At 47.1% G+C, this 14,587-nt stretch overlaps 1 protein-coding gene across 9 annotated transcripts in view; it reads left to right on the top strand.

Annotated features, from left to right (window-relative positions):
* The window catches only part of ZC3H18 (zinc finger CCCH-type containing 18), a 50,830-nt gene that overhangs the window by 25,020 nt on the left and 11,223 nt on the right, over window positions 1-14,587 (top strand). For all 9 annotated transcript variants that reach the window (XM_074582711.1, XM_074582708.1, XM_074582707.1 and 6 more), the window contains 4 exons: window positions 9,406-9,606; window positions 10,579-10,704; window positions 12,266-12,367; window positions 14,138-14,281. In XM_074582711.1, the coding sequence (XP_074438812.1) occupies window positions 9,406-9,606; window positions 10,579-10,704; window positions 12,266-12,367; window positions 14,138-14,281 (573 nt within the window). The remainder of the gene's footprint in view (window positions 1-9,405; window positions 9,607-10,578; window positions 10,705-12,265; window positions 12,368-14,137; window positions 14,282-14,587) is intronic.

Here is a 14,587-nt window from a genome sequence, read left to right as displayed (position 1 = left end):
CTAATGAGCTGGAGAGATTGGAAAACTACTCCACAGGGGTTGTGTAACCTGCGAGGAGCTCTGCCAAAGGCAGAGCTGAGGATGTCTGTAATTACAGGTAGATGCCGGTCTGTCCATCAGCATACAAGCTCCCTCAAGTAGAGGCTGGGGGAAGGAACGAACTGGCATAGAATTGAAGGAAAATTCGAAAAGCAAATAGCCGGGAACATGAAAACAAATTCTCTTTCCATCACTTTGAAAGCAGGAAGGTTTAATCTGATCTCTGAGCAACAGCAGAGTAGTTAAGGCTAATAACGCAGAGAAGCCAGACGACTTCCTGGCATCACTGCTTGCTACAGATGAGCAGGATTAGAATTTAACAACAAATAAAGATTGTAAACCCTAATGGACTCAGTGGTAAATGTTTTTCCTTGAACCTTTTAAAAGAAGAGGCTGCAGTGTTGATGCTTCAGGTAAGCTTGTCACCTGCAGATTGGACTTGTTCGGGAGGAGCGTACAATTGCTGCTTTATGCTTTGGGGTGTTTGTTCCCCAAGCTTAAGATGAGCACTCCAAGAAGTTTATAATCTGAGATTGCAATGCTTGTAAATTTGTTCTTCCCCCTCCTCCTCCTCCTCCCTCCTGAGGCATCGAACCCTTAAACAAGCCGGGACACTTTATGATCAATTAGAGGGATAACTTGGCTGGCTGTCCTCGTGCTCCCCATCTCCAGAACGAGTTCTGGTGCCCCAGGCTGTGACTGATTCTGCTGAGTGCAAAATTTCTGCTTTATATCTCTATCTTGCCTGAGTAGCTCACTGTTGTGCAAAGCATTTCAGGGATAAAGAAAGTGGTATGAAATATGTTATTTGAAGAAACTTAGAGCAGTACAAGATGTTCTTGCCCGGACACTGGATGCAGGCGCAGCGCTGCTGGCCTTTAGCTATGAGCAAAGGCCCTACACGCAGAAATAGTAATTTGCTTTAATCCTCCTATTGTTGCATAGGTCTTTATCCCGCCATCACCCGAGCGAATCTGATTGTTTCAGGAGCGCATTAAGCAATGCAGTTAGTGTCGTGTAACCTGTTAGCGGTTGTATTTCCAAAGCACTGAAGGACGTTGAGGAACTGGACCCACTGGCAAGAGCGGCGGCCTCAGTGTGGCTGCCCTGCCGGCTGGGGTGGCACCAGGGGGTTGTCCACCAGGCAGGGAGGAATAAGAGGAGGCAATCCCATGCTGCAGGTCTGCCAGGTGGGCGTTGGTTTCTTTCCCACCTTTGAGAGGTGCTGGGTTTCCTCTGCGAGGGATGCCGTGCAGCACGGCAAAATGAACCTTCGGGTGAGTAACTCCTCGTCTCCAGCTCTCGAGGAAGTTTGTCCTGAAGTTTGACCTTAAAGCTATTTCCATGGAGACAAGTTTGGTCTCAGCCCACGATACGGACCCTAAAAAGCTGTGGGACGCTGGTCCCAAGTGGAGTGAGGAGGAGGCTGTTGTCCTCAGAGATGTCCCAGAGTCTGGACAGGAGGTGACAGCAGCTCCAAAGGTGCCAAGGAGCAGTGTCCCGGTGAACCGTCCTGTGATTATCGCGCACACAACAGTTTTTGGTTTGTTTTTTTTTTTTTGGAAGGAAGTTTTCTTCAGCTGCGCTAGAGATTATTGATGGAGTGCACTTATGCAGCCATTAAAAAATAAAAATAACACCTGCAAGTAGGGACACTGTAAAATTTAAAGCAATGTCAGAAAGGGCAGCTATTCTGTAACAAATGATAAATCCTTCGTAAAAACAGCAAGGAGCGTTGTGCTTCTTTCCAGCTTCTGTTGAGGCGGCAGTAGCCCTCCATTATGAGATACTCTATAATGCTGCAGACCCTGGGACAAAAGGTTACGTGTTCTCTTGGCAGAGCTCACCCTTGCGTTATTTTTCCGAGCTAGTTCAAGTTGTCTTTGTAATAGGTCGTTGTTAATCTCTGGGTTGAGCTCATTATGAACGGGATAACCTGAAGTCTAAAAATCAATGAATGCAGGTTACCCAGGGCTTGCAAGTTAGAAAGTGTCGGAATGAGGTTGATTAGATAAAGGAGTGGCAAAAGTAAGGGAATGCAAATGGAGTGATTCATGATTCTGTGTGTGTATGTGTGTGATCACAAACCGACTGAACTTGTTTTTCGGAAGAATCTGTAATTCTGACTGTTCCTGGGTCATTGTCATCTTTCCCATCAGCTTCTGGTGGTCTCCCCATGCCACCCGCTGGATCTGCTCCCTATTTTTTGAGTGTAGGGGCTCTGCGTGAAAGTAGCTGTTGCTCAAATACAGCTAGGTGTTTTGGTGGGCTTAGTAATAGCATCTCATCCTGTTGTATAAAGATGGTGCAGTAGGTTGGTGGATTTTGTCTTCTCTTAGTTTTCCTCATGGAAATGTCATCTGTTTATTATAAGAAATCCTTTATTTGTTCCTGTTCGTCCTGCCACAGGAGGACAGACAATGGCGTGCACTTCCTTGTTTCAAGTCAGGCACCGGTGAGACCCTGAAGCGCTCTGAATTAGTCTTCACATCCATGAAAAGTTACTGAGGGGGAAAAGCAGCCTCTGTCAGCAGGCGTAGATCTGCGCTCCAGGTGTCTGCGCCTTCCCTGGGCGGCTTCTTGGAGTGCAGTGTGTTAAGAGAAGCAAATGGCCCCAGGCTGTTGGGTTTCCCTGGCTGAAGCCTGGCTTGAGCCAGACTCTGTTCCTCCCGCACACCGCGGGTCCACCACGCTGTATTCGGTGCTACACAGCGCAGAGGATTTCCCTTCTCCCCACGTACAGAACGTGCCTGGTGCTGCTACGCAGTTCTTCAGACTCATAGTCGAGTGCCCTGTACGGTAACACTGCGGTGATAAACATTAGAGTAACTTGTTTACATCCCCATTTTTTGTGGTGCGGCTTCCAGCTGGAGCAATGCAACCCGGTTAGGCGACTTCGCTTTCCTTTTTATACCCAGTTCATTTGGGAAGTTAGCAATAATAAAATCTCTCCGCGAACCAAATCAGCAAAACTTCTCGAAGTTCTCCACAAAGCATTTCTGTTGACTGGAGTTTTCGTTAGTCTTCATGGTGCTTGAGGTTCTGCCTCTGCTTCCCCAGTAAAAGGAGAAGGGTTTCGTAACCGTAGATCAAGATGAAGACGGGCATCGAGTGGCTCAGATGTGGATCTCAAGGAATGTGTTTTTCTTTGGCATTTCAGGGGTGGAATTACTGGAGAGATCTCCCACACTGGATTTTATTAAAACATTGCAAAGACTGGGGCAGAATCGCTGCGCGCGCGGGTACCTCTCATTTAGAGGAGGCTCTCAAGGCGTCAAATGCTCAGCCCTCAGGGTAGATCACATCTCAGATATGTTTATCTACCTGCTGTGATGATTTCATACTGTAGGTTCAGATTGTATCTCCACTACTTAATTTCAAAGCCTCTCCCCATCAGGCTTTGAAGAATACTTTTTTTATTTTTTTTTTGTTTTTTCTTAAGCGACTGATAACTCTGCTTTAGATCAAAACTTCTCGAGGAAAGCATATCCTTTGCTAATATTTCACCAAGATCAATTAACACACCGGCTCCAAGGTACAGCATTTCCCGTCGTAGCTGCACGTGGCTTTCGGGAGCTGTTGTCCCTCTACAGCCACATGGGTGACTTTATTGTGCCGAGACGGGGAAAAAAATCTTCTGGTGCGCATGCACCCTGCTGGAGTTTATTTTGCAGCAATTGCAGGTCCCTTCACAAGTGCCTCGGCACATGGCTCCGATCATTCCTCGAATCCGCTTCCTCTGGAAAATTCCACTGAGACACCAAAGGAAAACTCGCGCCGGTGCTGCTGACGCAACGCTTGCTTTCCTGCAAGAAACGAAAAAGCTTTTAAATCATCGGTGGACTTTCCTCTTTCAGAAAACTGAGCTGTAACTGCCGGCCAAAACAGTAGCCCTGGAGCCAGGCTGACGTCACCGGTGACCGTGGGTGATAAGGTTTGCGTTACCTGTGGGGAGCCGTGTCCCACAGGGAGGGGGAAGGAAGGAAGCACTTTCCCCAACAAGCTTATTTTCCCCTCTAAGATTAGAAATGCTTTGGCGTCATTTGCATAATACATGAGGAGGAAAACTTGAGCCGTGCGGCTCCGCTTTTCCCCCTCTGAATTCTTGTTGAATTCAGTGACGTGCTTCAAACGGGGTTTATTTGGGAGCCGGAGCGCGTGCGGTTGGGAGCTGGCTGACCTACGCTGTGGTTTGCCTTGCCAGCTGGATCTGCCTTTGTTCCTCGTCTCGTTGCCAAAGCCACGTTCAGCTTCAGTTCTCCGCTTGATTGCTGTAATTAAATTCCAGCCAAATATGCATTAACGTGTTCGTTCTGGAAAATAAAGCCTTTAGTTATTTTAAGGTTAAAATGGGCTTCGGAAATAGCTAAGGTCTGCAGACCTTGCTTGTGCCCTGGTGATGCAGGATGCTGCTCCTTGGGGCTCTGGAAGGAAATTAAGCTGCTTTTGATCAGTCTATGTTGTCAGTCCCTTTTACTCCTTCTGAAATTTATTTTTCTAAACCTCGTGGCGTAGGCTTACCTAATTAGGGAGGTCATTCTCAAATATTTGAAATATTTCCTAAAAATTGGAATTTGGTGAAAAAGGAGACTGGGATTCACACGTGTGCTTTGGTAGCGTATGACTTTTCTGCCAGCCACTCTGTGTGCCGAAGTACGTCAGGTTTGCCGGCAGCGTGGACCCCAGCAGCCTGGGTAACTGCTGGCCTGAGGATGAACTTGGGTAACGTGTCGTGAGCTGATCTCGTGGCTCAGCCACCCCAAAGCGGCCCAGGCTTCTTCTCTCCTTCCCTCCTCTGTTTGCCGTGGGTCAGCTCCCGCAGTTGTTCAAACCCTGCCCACGGGCTGGTTGGACTCGCTCACCCCGCAGAAAACTACTTTTTTTTTTTTCTTTCTTTTTTTTCCTCCCCTCTCCCTATTGAATTAAGGAGTTGAGTTGGCACATGGAGAGCTCCAACAAGTGCCACATTCAGCAGAAGACAGGAAGGGAAAAATTACCCAGTTGCAAAAGCGAAAGTGAGGAGAAATCCTCCCCCTTCTCAGCATCAAATACATCGCTCATCCCACCCAGCGCTGCACCAGGAGCAGCTATTGTATTCGGCAGAGCTCTGGGCAGCCTTCCTGCCTCATCTGGGCTGGGAACCACAGGCCAGCTGCCTTTTCTCCGTGGGTTTTCCTCTGCGAGCCTTACGGCTTCCTCTGCTTTCATCCCAGCAGCTGCACGGTATCAGTAGGCAGGATTTGATTTGAAAAATTTGATTGAAACACCGACTGTTCCATGGGCTGTTAGCCTCTAATAGTCTCTTTGGTGAAACTCATACAGGCTGTAATTGAGATGTTGGTCTAAGGCAGATGGTGAGGATCTTGGCAGTTGCTCCGGCTTACTTTCAGTTCTGACTCCTGAATTCCACTGGAGGAGACAAGCCAAGTGGCATCAGATACCAATCCCTCGTATTAAGTTAAACAAGTTTATTTGGTGACGCTACACGTTGGGCACGCAGGTAACTCTTGAGGAAAGACTTTGAAAATGTCCTGACACGAGCATCATCTTTCTTTCTTGGCTACGGTATGGTAACACATTTACTGCTGAGTCAAAAAGCCAAAGCATATCCAGAAATGAGGCTTTCTGTTGTGGTTTTCCTGGGGAAAAAACCTTTCCTCCAGAAAGTGACTTCATCAAGAGAGAATTGCATCAAACCAGGTAATAGGTGCAAGTAATGAGATTTGCTTTCATAGTCATCTTTGCTCCAAGCTCGCACCCAAGTTGTGGAGTTCAGCGTAAGTTGTTCCCACGTGGGGTCGGAGCTGAGGTCCAGCTCCCAGGCTATGCTGCTGTTGGATGTGAATGTGAGCAAGTTGTGTTCTTGAGAGGGAGACCGAGAATAAATTCTGTAGGAGACTTTTCTTTCTGAAAAATATTGCAGGAGAGAGTTGAGCCTGGAGAGAGGGGCAAGGTCATTCATTAGCTTTCATGTTTGTCACCTTGGAGTGAAAAACTCAGCAGGGTTTATCCAGGTCTTGAGGTGGGTACTGCCTCTCTGCCCACCTGTGCCAGCAGAATATTCCCCCTGAATTTCCCAAAGCATGCAGACTGTGATCCCTCGGGAAGGGACATCAGAGCGGGACATAGTGTTATCCATGAGCATCCTCGCACAGTGTTCTCCTCCTTTCTGCTTCATAGAATCATAGGGTTGGAAGGGACCTCTGGAGATCATCTAGTCCAACCCCCTGCCAGAGCAGGGTCACCTGCTTGATGTAAGGTGTGTAGGCTTTTCCCGACCTTCCTGCTTTGCACTTAAGTGTCTTTGCAAATACTCCAGAGGTCAAGATGGCCTCAAAATGAGTTTGTACTGCATATGCTGGAACGAGAGCCTGACCCCTGCTATGACTATTTAGTGTTATCAGAGTATAAATAATAGGTCCTGTTTATCTCAGCCCCGTACTCAGACGCATGGTCTTCCTCAGATACAGTTGTGGCTCTAATATGGAAAATTAGACCAACCCACTGCAAATAACATCTGCTGTGTTAAATAGCGTACGTTAGAGCAGCACTGGGAAGGGTGATGATGCTAAATGAAGATGCTGGTGAATAATGCTGAGCCATAACTCTGTTTGGGACTCTGTTACTAGGCAGTCAGCAATTTTGTGTGCTAATACGCAAGTGTCCTCTTCTGAAGCTGAAGTGGGATTTGTGGGAGAGGTGAGTGTAAAAGAGTTTCTCCTCCCATAAAATTCTCTGTATACCAGTGTCCTGGTTTGAGATAGAACAAAACCAGTTTCAGTAATTTTACTTTTCACTGAAGTCTCTCCTAACCGACTGTACTCTCTGAAATTAAAGGAATGTTTTGCAGACAGTGTTTTGCTTCTAGCAGTGATAAGGTCTGATGCTTATAGTTAAAACCGAGGAATGGTATGCAGAGAGGCTCTTGCTTATACTTATTCCTATAACAACCAAGGTCAAGTAACTTTCTTATTTACCAAGTTGGAGGGTCAGAAGCAGAAAAGCGTAGAGGGGTCGCACCTGCATGGAGGAGCGGACAGGACAGGTGACCCCAAACTGACCAACGGGGTGTCCCATCCCATCTGCGTCACGCTCAGGATAAAAGCTGAGGGATCCAAGGGCTCAGCCTCTTCTTTAATGGCTGGCATCCGAGGAGGACTCTGTTCTTCTGCCTTTGATCCTGATCCATGCGTTCCTGAATGCAGTTCCCGTCTGCTGCTGAGTCCAGTCCCCGGTGCTGGCAGGTGACGTGATCATCATCCTGGGAACTTGATACTGGTTTTGTATATACTTCATTATTTTCTTATTAATATAATTATATTTTCTTTTTATTGTTACTATTTCATTAATCACAGAATCACAGAAACTTCAGAGTTGGAAGGGACCTCTAGAGATCATCTAGTCCCACTCCCCTGCTAGAGCAGGATTGCCCAGAGCACATCCCTCAGGGCTGCATCCAGGCGGGTCTTGAAAGTCTCCAGAGAAGGGGACTCCACACCCTCCCTGGGCAGCCTGTTCCAGGGCTCTGTCACCCTCACTGTAAAGAAGTTTTTCCGTGTATTTGAACGGAACTTCCGATGTTCTAACTTGTGCCCGTTGCCCCTCGTCCTGTCACTGGGAAAGCTGTTTTTAAGGGTTTTTTTCAACCCATAAGTCTCTCTCCCTTATTCTCTCGAGGGGTTAATAGAAGACATCTGTCGTTCTTTTATTGGCCAGCCCAGCCTAAACCTTGACAACTGAGATAGATGTGGGACAAACTGTAAAACTGCTGTAGTTATATCAGCAAAGATAGAGAAAAAGTAGAATACCGCACTGGACTTTAAAGTCAGCATATACAAGTTCGGGAGTTGGGGAAGAGGTGAAAGGCCATAGGGGTATTAACTGTGTTGAGATTGTTTTAATACTGCCAAGCAAGGAGGAGACGGGACTTCTTAGTGACTGGTGAAGCCTTCAAAGGGCAGAACGGGCTGCGAATTAAGAGTTTTAATTACCCTGTTGTCTGTTGAAAAAGTGTTGTGGCAAGAAACGCAGTCCATGGGATTATTAGAAAACTTGGAGGTTGCTTTTTTTATCTCAAAAGGTAGAGGAAGTTGTGCGGGGAGTGGTTGCTTCAGTCGTGTGACTAATGGGGTGGTACTGGCGGAACCCAGCGATGGAAGGTGCCTTTCCTCCCCCAAATCCTCAGAGCAAGAGCGTTCATTATTTTCAGAAAAGGAGTAAGCACGTCATTGTACTGGTAATTTGATGAGTGCAACAGACCTCATAAACCTTTAAGCAAGCACCAACTTTTTCTAAAACCCAAGGGACAAGGGTATAAACAGGTAATTGAACAGTCATGTGCAGGTTAGAGTAAGGGTGAGGAAAAATCCCGGGATAAATCACCCATAGATAAGAGAGGTAATAAAGTCTAGGCCTGAAGAAACTCAGCCTGGAGTACTTAAAGAACTATCGGGTGCAGATGCTGAAAAGTTAGTACTGAATTATTTTCAGAGGGTTTTGGAGGAGAAGGGAAGCCTGAAGAACCAAAGAAAAAAGGGGAAACGCAGTTAGAGCCCTTGAAAGGGAAGGGAGGAGATGAAGGGTATCCAGCCTGACTCTCGCATCTTCATGGTTGTCAACAATAGGAGAGCATGTGTTTGATGGTGTTTATGAGCACCTAGAGAATCATATGGTGATAAAACAGCCACTATGAACTGCTTTATGCTCAGCTGATGAGGTAACCGTCCCCTTTGTAAGGGTAAAAACAGATCGATGCGTCTTGGCTGTGATAAAGCTTGTGACACAGTCCCACGCGATGTTGTGATAAGGGAACTGTAGGAGAGTAATTCAGGCTGAATCTCTCCTCTTGGTGCCTACTGGTTGTTTCCGGCAGTTTGCTGCGTCAAGAAGGTGTTTCAGATGCACGCTGAAAGTCTGTCCTTAGTCTAGCTCTGTTCGGTATTCTCATTGCACCGGGGTCCCTGCCTACCAGGCTTGGGTTGCTCCAGCCCTAGCTACTTGGCGTAAGCATAGGAAGAACCTGGTTTCCCCCTCCCTTCCCTCTTGCGTGTGCTTATTTCTGATCCTTGGAGGCCAAAAGCTGAGGCTGAAATCAGCTAGCAGGTCACCGCTTGGTCAGTGCGACAAAGCAGCTCACAAAACTTGCAGCTACTGCTGCTTTGAAGGGTTTGCGGTCAGTGATGTACAAAATGATCGCTCTTCTAACCCTTCATCACCCCAAAATGATGCTCAATATCCTGCAGTGGAGGCTAAGAGCTAGTACTGGCATGAAGGCTGAGTTCCAGAGATCTTTTGCTGGCCACGTGCTTCTATTAGCCTTACTATATAAAAAAAGTCCCAGCTCCTTAACTCCTCTTTGTTTTCCAGCCGTCAGCCTGAGCCACCAAAGAAGGAGAAGGAGGCAACCACAATTACCACCACTCAGTCAAAGAGAGCAGATGAATGGAAGGACCCCTGGCGCCGATCCAAGTCCCCCAAAAAGAAACTTGGTGTCTCTGTCTCTCCCAGCCGTGCGCGTAGGCGCCGAAAAACCTCTGCTTCTTCAGCATCTGCTTCTGGCTCGTCAAGGTGAGTGAAGGCAAAGAGCGTGTCACATCCGACCTTTGTTAGTGTGTCAGGGAGCGTGACATGACTCTTTTCTTGTCAGTGGAAGATGTTGAGATGTTTGGGAAAGCAGTTCAAGGCTTGCTGCTCAGTAACAGCTATGGACACTGGCATATAGGTAGTGAGATGGGAACTAAGGGGGGCACGTAACTGTGGGTGCTGTGATGTGATCTGTTGAAAACTACAAAAAGACAGGTCCTTGTAAAAGTCCATTCTTCAGGGAAATTGGCTCGGAAGCAGTCCAGATAATTATTAGCTCACCTGAATGAAAACTGACCATAGTAGGAGCAGAAGGAGTTGGCAGCTGTAAGAATTGGAGCCTCTTTGCTCCAGGAGCGCTGGAGGGATGAGGTGAGCCCACGTCAGGAAGAGCGTGCTGATGCTACTGGGGAAAAACTAGGGTTATGGAGGCTTGACAGAGCCTTAGAGGTCTGCAGTGGAGCTGGGAAACCAACGCTTGAACTTTTGAAGCTCCTTAAAAAAGGGGGAAGAATTATCAGGGAGGAATGAGGAACACTCTGAATTGAAGATATGGATCTACAAACCAAAGCCCTCCTGAAGCAGATAGCTTTTCTTGCTGGGATCATTGCACCTGAGATTTTTCTGTTTTCTCATACCTGCGTGACTCAACACATCAAGGGATTGTCTAGTGAAAAGGCATAAAATTGTGTGGAAGGAATTCTCAGAAAGGGATGGAAGGTCATTAGCTAAAGGAGAGGAGGCCCATTCAAGGGCACAAAGGGAGTAGCAACAACGGGATCCTCCCTAAAAGAAAAAGGGGGACTGAGGAGAGGCTGTAGTCCTGGCAGACCACCAAGAAGGAGGCAAGTAATTTTTGGAGCAGTGTTTGAGAACTTGGGAAGAGTGTGCTGGAAACAAGAACTTGGTCTCAGAGGACTTCTCGAGAGGCACTGAATTTTAATGTTTCTCTTTCAGGTCCTCTTCTCGTTCATCCACCTATTCTGGTTCAGGTTCCTCGCGATCTCGTTCCAGATCATCTTCTTACAGCTCTTACTCTAGTCGCTCTTCAAGACACAGCTCTTTCTCAGGCAGCAGGTCCAGGTAATGGTTCCTTGGATTTGAAAGTGATGGATGGTTTACTGTTTTCCAAACACTTTGTTAACAGCTGCTTTTGCTGCTGCTTAAAAGCAAATAGCCAACTCTTGAAATAAAACATTCAAACCACTTTCCTGAGTGAGGGAAATGCGATAGACTGCAAGGCAGCCTGCTGGTTTGGTTGTTGAATGAAGCAGATATGTCAGCCACCCCCTCCTCTCCCCAGTACCCCCCCACCCACTGTGCTGTTGTGGCTGGGCTGTTTCCCATGCCTGTGGTAGCTGCGCGGTTGTAGGAGCCTGGCTGAGATTAATGCTGCCGTCATTTGCATTTTCTGATTGGAAGACGTTACTGGCATCTATTTTCTGTTGCACTGGAATTTCTATTTAAAGAGGCAAATCACATCTCTTTATTAAAGCAGTCCATGCAGTTGTGTCTTGGGATAGTCCTGACACTTCAAAGTAGCAATTCAGTGTCCCATGCTGATTAAACAGAGGCATGTTTATTACTCTGCCACTTCCTTGCCCCTGCAGACAGTTTCCCAAGTCTGGAATATGCATAGTAGGAGAACTGGCTCCTTAGATAGGCACGTCTTCAGAGCTGAAATCGCACAGATACCCAGAGCGGATCACGCAGTCGATGGGAGCGCACAATGTCTGTAGAGGTGGCTTCTCCTAGGAGAGGCTCAGGTGGAAGCTGATCTCAATGCACGCGCGTACGTGTTTCTGGGGAGCAGGCTGACCTTCCCCCATCCACCCCATTTCAGGCTCTGTTCCTTGCAGGAGGATGTCAAGCACAGGTAACGCGCTTTGATTAGCATGCCTCTCCCTGAAGGCAGGAGGGTGAGGAACACCCGAGTGCCTAACTGTTCTTCAGAAAGCCAGTCACCGAGGCGTCTGGCTCGCTGAAGTACAAGGCGGCAAGAAGGGTACTTCCAGTCTTGGCAGTGGGGTGAATCACTTGAACGCCAGCATCTGGCGTGCTGTGTAAGTGGCTCGCCTCTTTGGTCAGTCCTGATCTTAGGAAACAGCTCTTGCCCTTTGATACACTCTACTTGATTTTCCTCCTTGTGTTCCTGAAATTACAGATATGGAGTTAGAGGTATTTTTTTTGTGTCTTTCTCCCAGGATTTTTTTTTTTTTTTTTGCTGCAGTTTAAAGGATTGCGGACTGCACTAGGAGTTACATAGAGCAGGTTGAAACAAATCAGGCTGAACTTGCAAGTCAAAATCCCTACTTGCTTCCCTGTAGACATATTCTCCCTAAGGAGAGAATACAGAGAATATGGAGAAAGCCTCAGGTGTCGGTGTGGAATACCTGAGAGAGTCTCTCTCTTGCACCAACCCTACTTTTTCCTTTTGTTTTCTATGTCTACCACTGCTCTGGTCACAGAAGTTGGCTTTGTTGAGCAGAGTCCAAATATAAAACTAGGATAGTTTTATATCCTGGGATGTTCCTGGGATGCTGTCACTAGCCAAAGGAGGGAGTGGTGGCTAAACGCACTGAAAGCCAGGAAAGGCTTCTGCAGTCCCAGAGACTGAGATGAGTGATGTGTCCTTCCTTTCTAGATCACGGTCTTTCTCATCTTCACCCTCTCCTTCTCCAACACCGTCTCCACACAAGCCGCTTGCGAAGGCTAAAGGGGAGTTATTACCACCTGCTGGTAAAGGGTAAGGCTTCATCTCCTTATTGATAACACAGTGCGGCAGAGGCTCCGAACAGTAGCCTAATTCCTGAGTCAGACCCTTCTGACCCGGTTGACATTTTAAGGAGGAAATGGAAGATGCAAAATATGACCTGCATAGATGAGTGCTTAGCTTTGCATATTTAATTAAGTGACGACAGTCTCACTTGTTAAATCCAAGTTAAACTGTACAGGTATCCTTAAGTATTATATAGAATCGTTTAGGTTGCAAAAGGCCCTTAAGGTCACCAAGTCCAACTGTTAACCTAACACTACCAAGTCCACCACTAAACTGTGTCCCTAAGTGCCACGTTGAGGCCCCCATCCATGGATACGTGGGTGTCTCAAACACATGCGTGATTTACTATTTAAACAGTTTGTGTTTGCAGATGTATTTATACAGGAGCTATAAGAAAGTTTAATTCATTCCTCTGCTGTAGCTTTTGTTAAGGCATAGCCTTAGAATAAAGAAACGGTTTTGGCTCATCTACTTCTATTATTGGAGACAAATTAAAACAGTACCGTAGCTATGAAACTGTTGGTTTGGCAGATTATGCCAGCGCTTCTGCTCTTTTAAATGCTTGAAGTCGCTATTGCACAAACTCCTGTAATACATCATAAATTATGGATATGTTAGAGGGTGACACAACACCGTAGTGATGTCACCTCTTTTAAGGTGACCCACAAATAAATTACACCGTGGGAATCCCCCTGAATTCTCCAGAATATGGGACAGTCCCCTTTGCCTCACTTCTTGTACCTTATTGACCTGCCTTTTTTTTTTTTTTTTTTCTTTTTTCCCCGTCTTCTCAACTCAGAGGGTTCAGCCCTTCAAGGACACGCTCTGTGCCTGCAGCGATGTCTTTACACCCTTCTGGTGCACATTGCAGTGCTGGTTTGGTAACGCACGACACCAGCCAGCGGCCTGCGCTAGCATGGGGATTGTTTTCGCTGCGTAACATTGCATGCACTTAATCCTGTGTTCTGCAGGGGATGAATACAGATGTTCTTAAACACAAGAGGAGGAATTAACAGTCTCTCTTTTTGCATGCAGACAGCCGCCTCCTCCTCAGTTAATAGTAGGCGTGACATCAGTGCTGGGAATGTTGAGCATTAGCCAACTATTAGAGCCGAGGTTGGAGCACTCCGAGCCCAGAAATGAGCAGCGCTGAAAAGCCAAAGTGATTCCCGGTCTCGCGTAGCGGGTGCTAGCTAAAGTCACCGAAACCCTGGGTAGCGGTCCTCTGCGATGGCCTCCCCCATCACGCGTTCCGCAGGGTAACGCGAGCCAAGGGACGGGTCCGCGGGACGTTTGCACCCACGGGCTCTTTTGCACCCTGCTAATCCGTGTGAGGGAAAAGAGCATTTTTGCGTCAACTGTGCACATTTGATTCTGAAGCCTGACTGGCAGATTTTAAGTAGGCGTACACACTTTGGATAAAAATTCACAGAACCAAAGGGGTAAGAAGCAGCGATTCCACACAGTCTACTTTGTTCTCCAAAACTGGCTGTTGTATAGTAACTTGTCTCTGAAAAGGTGCCTTGATTTAGGACATGGCAAACAGACCCCTTTAGGGCAGCCCGTGTTGTTTGAGAGTGTTTTGGTGAACTAGCGCATGTGTCTCTAGCTACAGTAATCGTATCTATATAATATTTAGTCAACAACAAACGTGAATGCATTTCACTGCTTTTGGGAAGGTCTGTGTTCTGTATCTACCAAGTTTGATCAAGCACGTGAAAATTTTAATTTTTGTAGCGAAAAATCTGTGAAGAAACTAGCTGCCCTTCCAGTCCCTCAGCCGCTCACTAAAATTACAACAGCTGCACCGGAGCCAGCCAAACCAGGCGATAATCGAGAGGCAAGAAGGAAGGAACGTCAGACGAGGACTCCACCCAGGAGGTAAGAAAGCTGTGGGGTGGAGTGTGGCTTGATCTCCTGGAAGATAGAGCAAATCCTGGGTTTGTCTTGGGAGTACCAACTACAAGGACTCTCTAGTATTAAAGGAGAAATCTGTTTCCTGGCACAGGAGGGGCACAAGAAGAGAGGGAAGGAGTTGTGGGTGAATGCTAGTGACTTGCCACAGCAAGTGGCTCCAGCCTCTGAAGGCTGGCTGGGGGGATAAAGTAGGTGGAATATATGAAATGTGTCAAAAAGCAGGGTCTGCAGCGCAAAAAAAAGTCACGTTTGAGAGCTGCTGGTTGAGGA

The sequence above is a fragment of the Larus michahellis genome, chromosome 4 (genome assembly GCF_964199755.1).
Source record: "Larus michahellis chromosome 4, bLarMic1.1, whole genome shotgun sequence".
Lineage (NCBI taxonomy): Eukaryota > Metazoa > Chordata > Aves > Charadriiformes > Laridae > Larus > Larus michahellis.
This window is presented reverse-complemented; position numbering and strand designations above follow the sequence as displayed.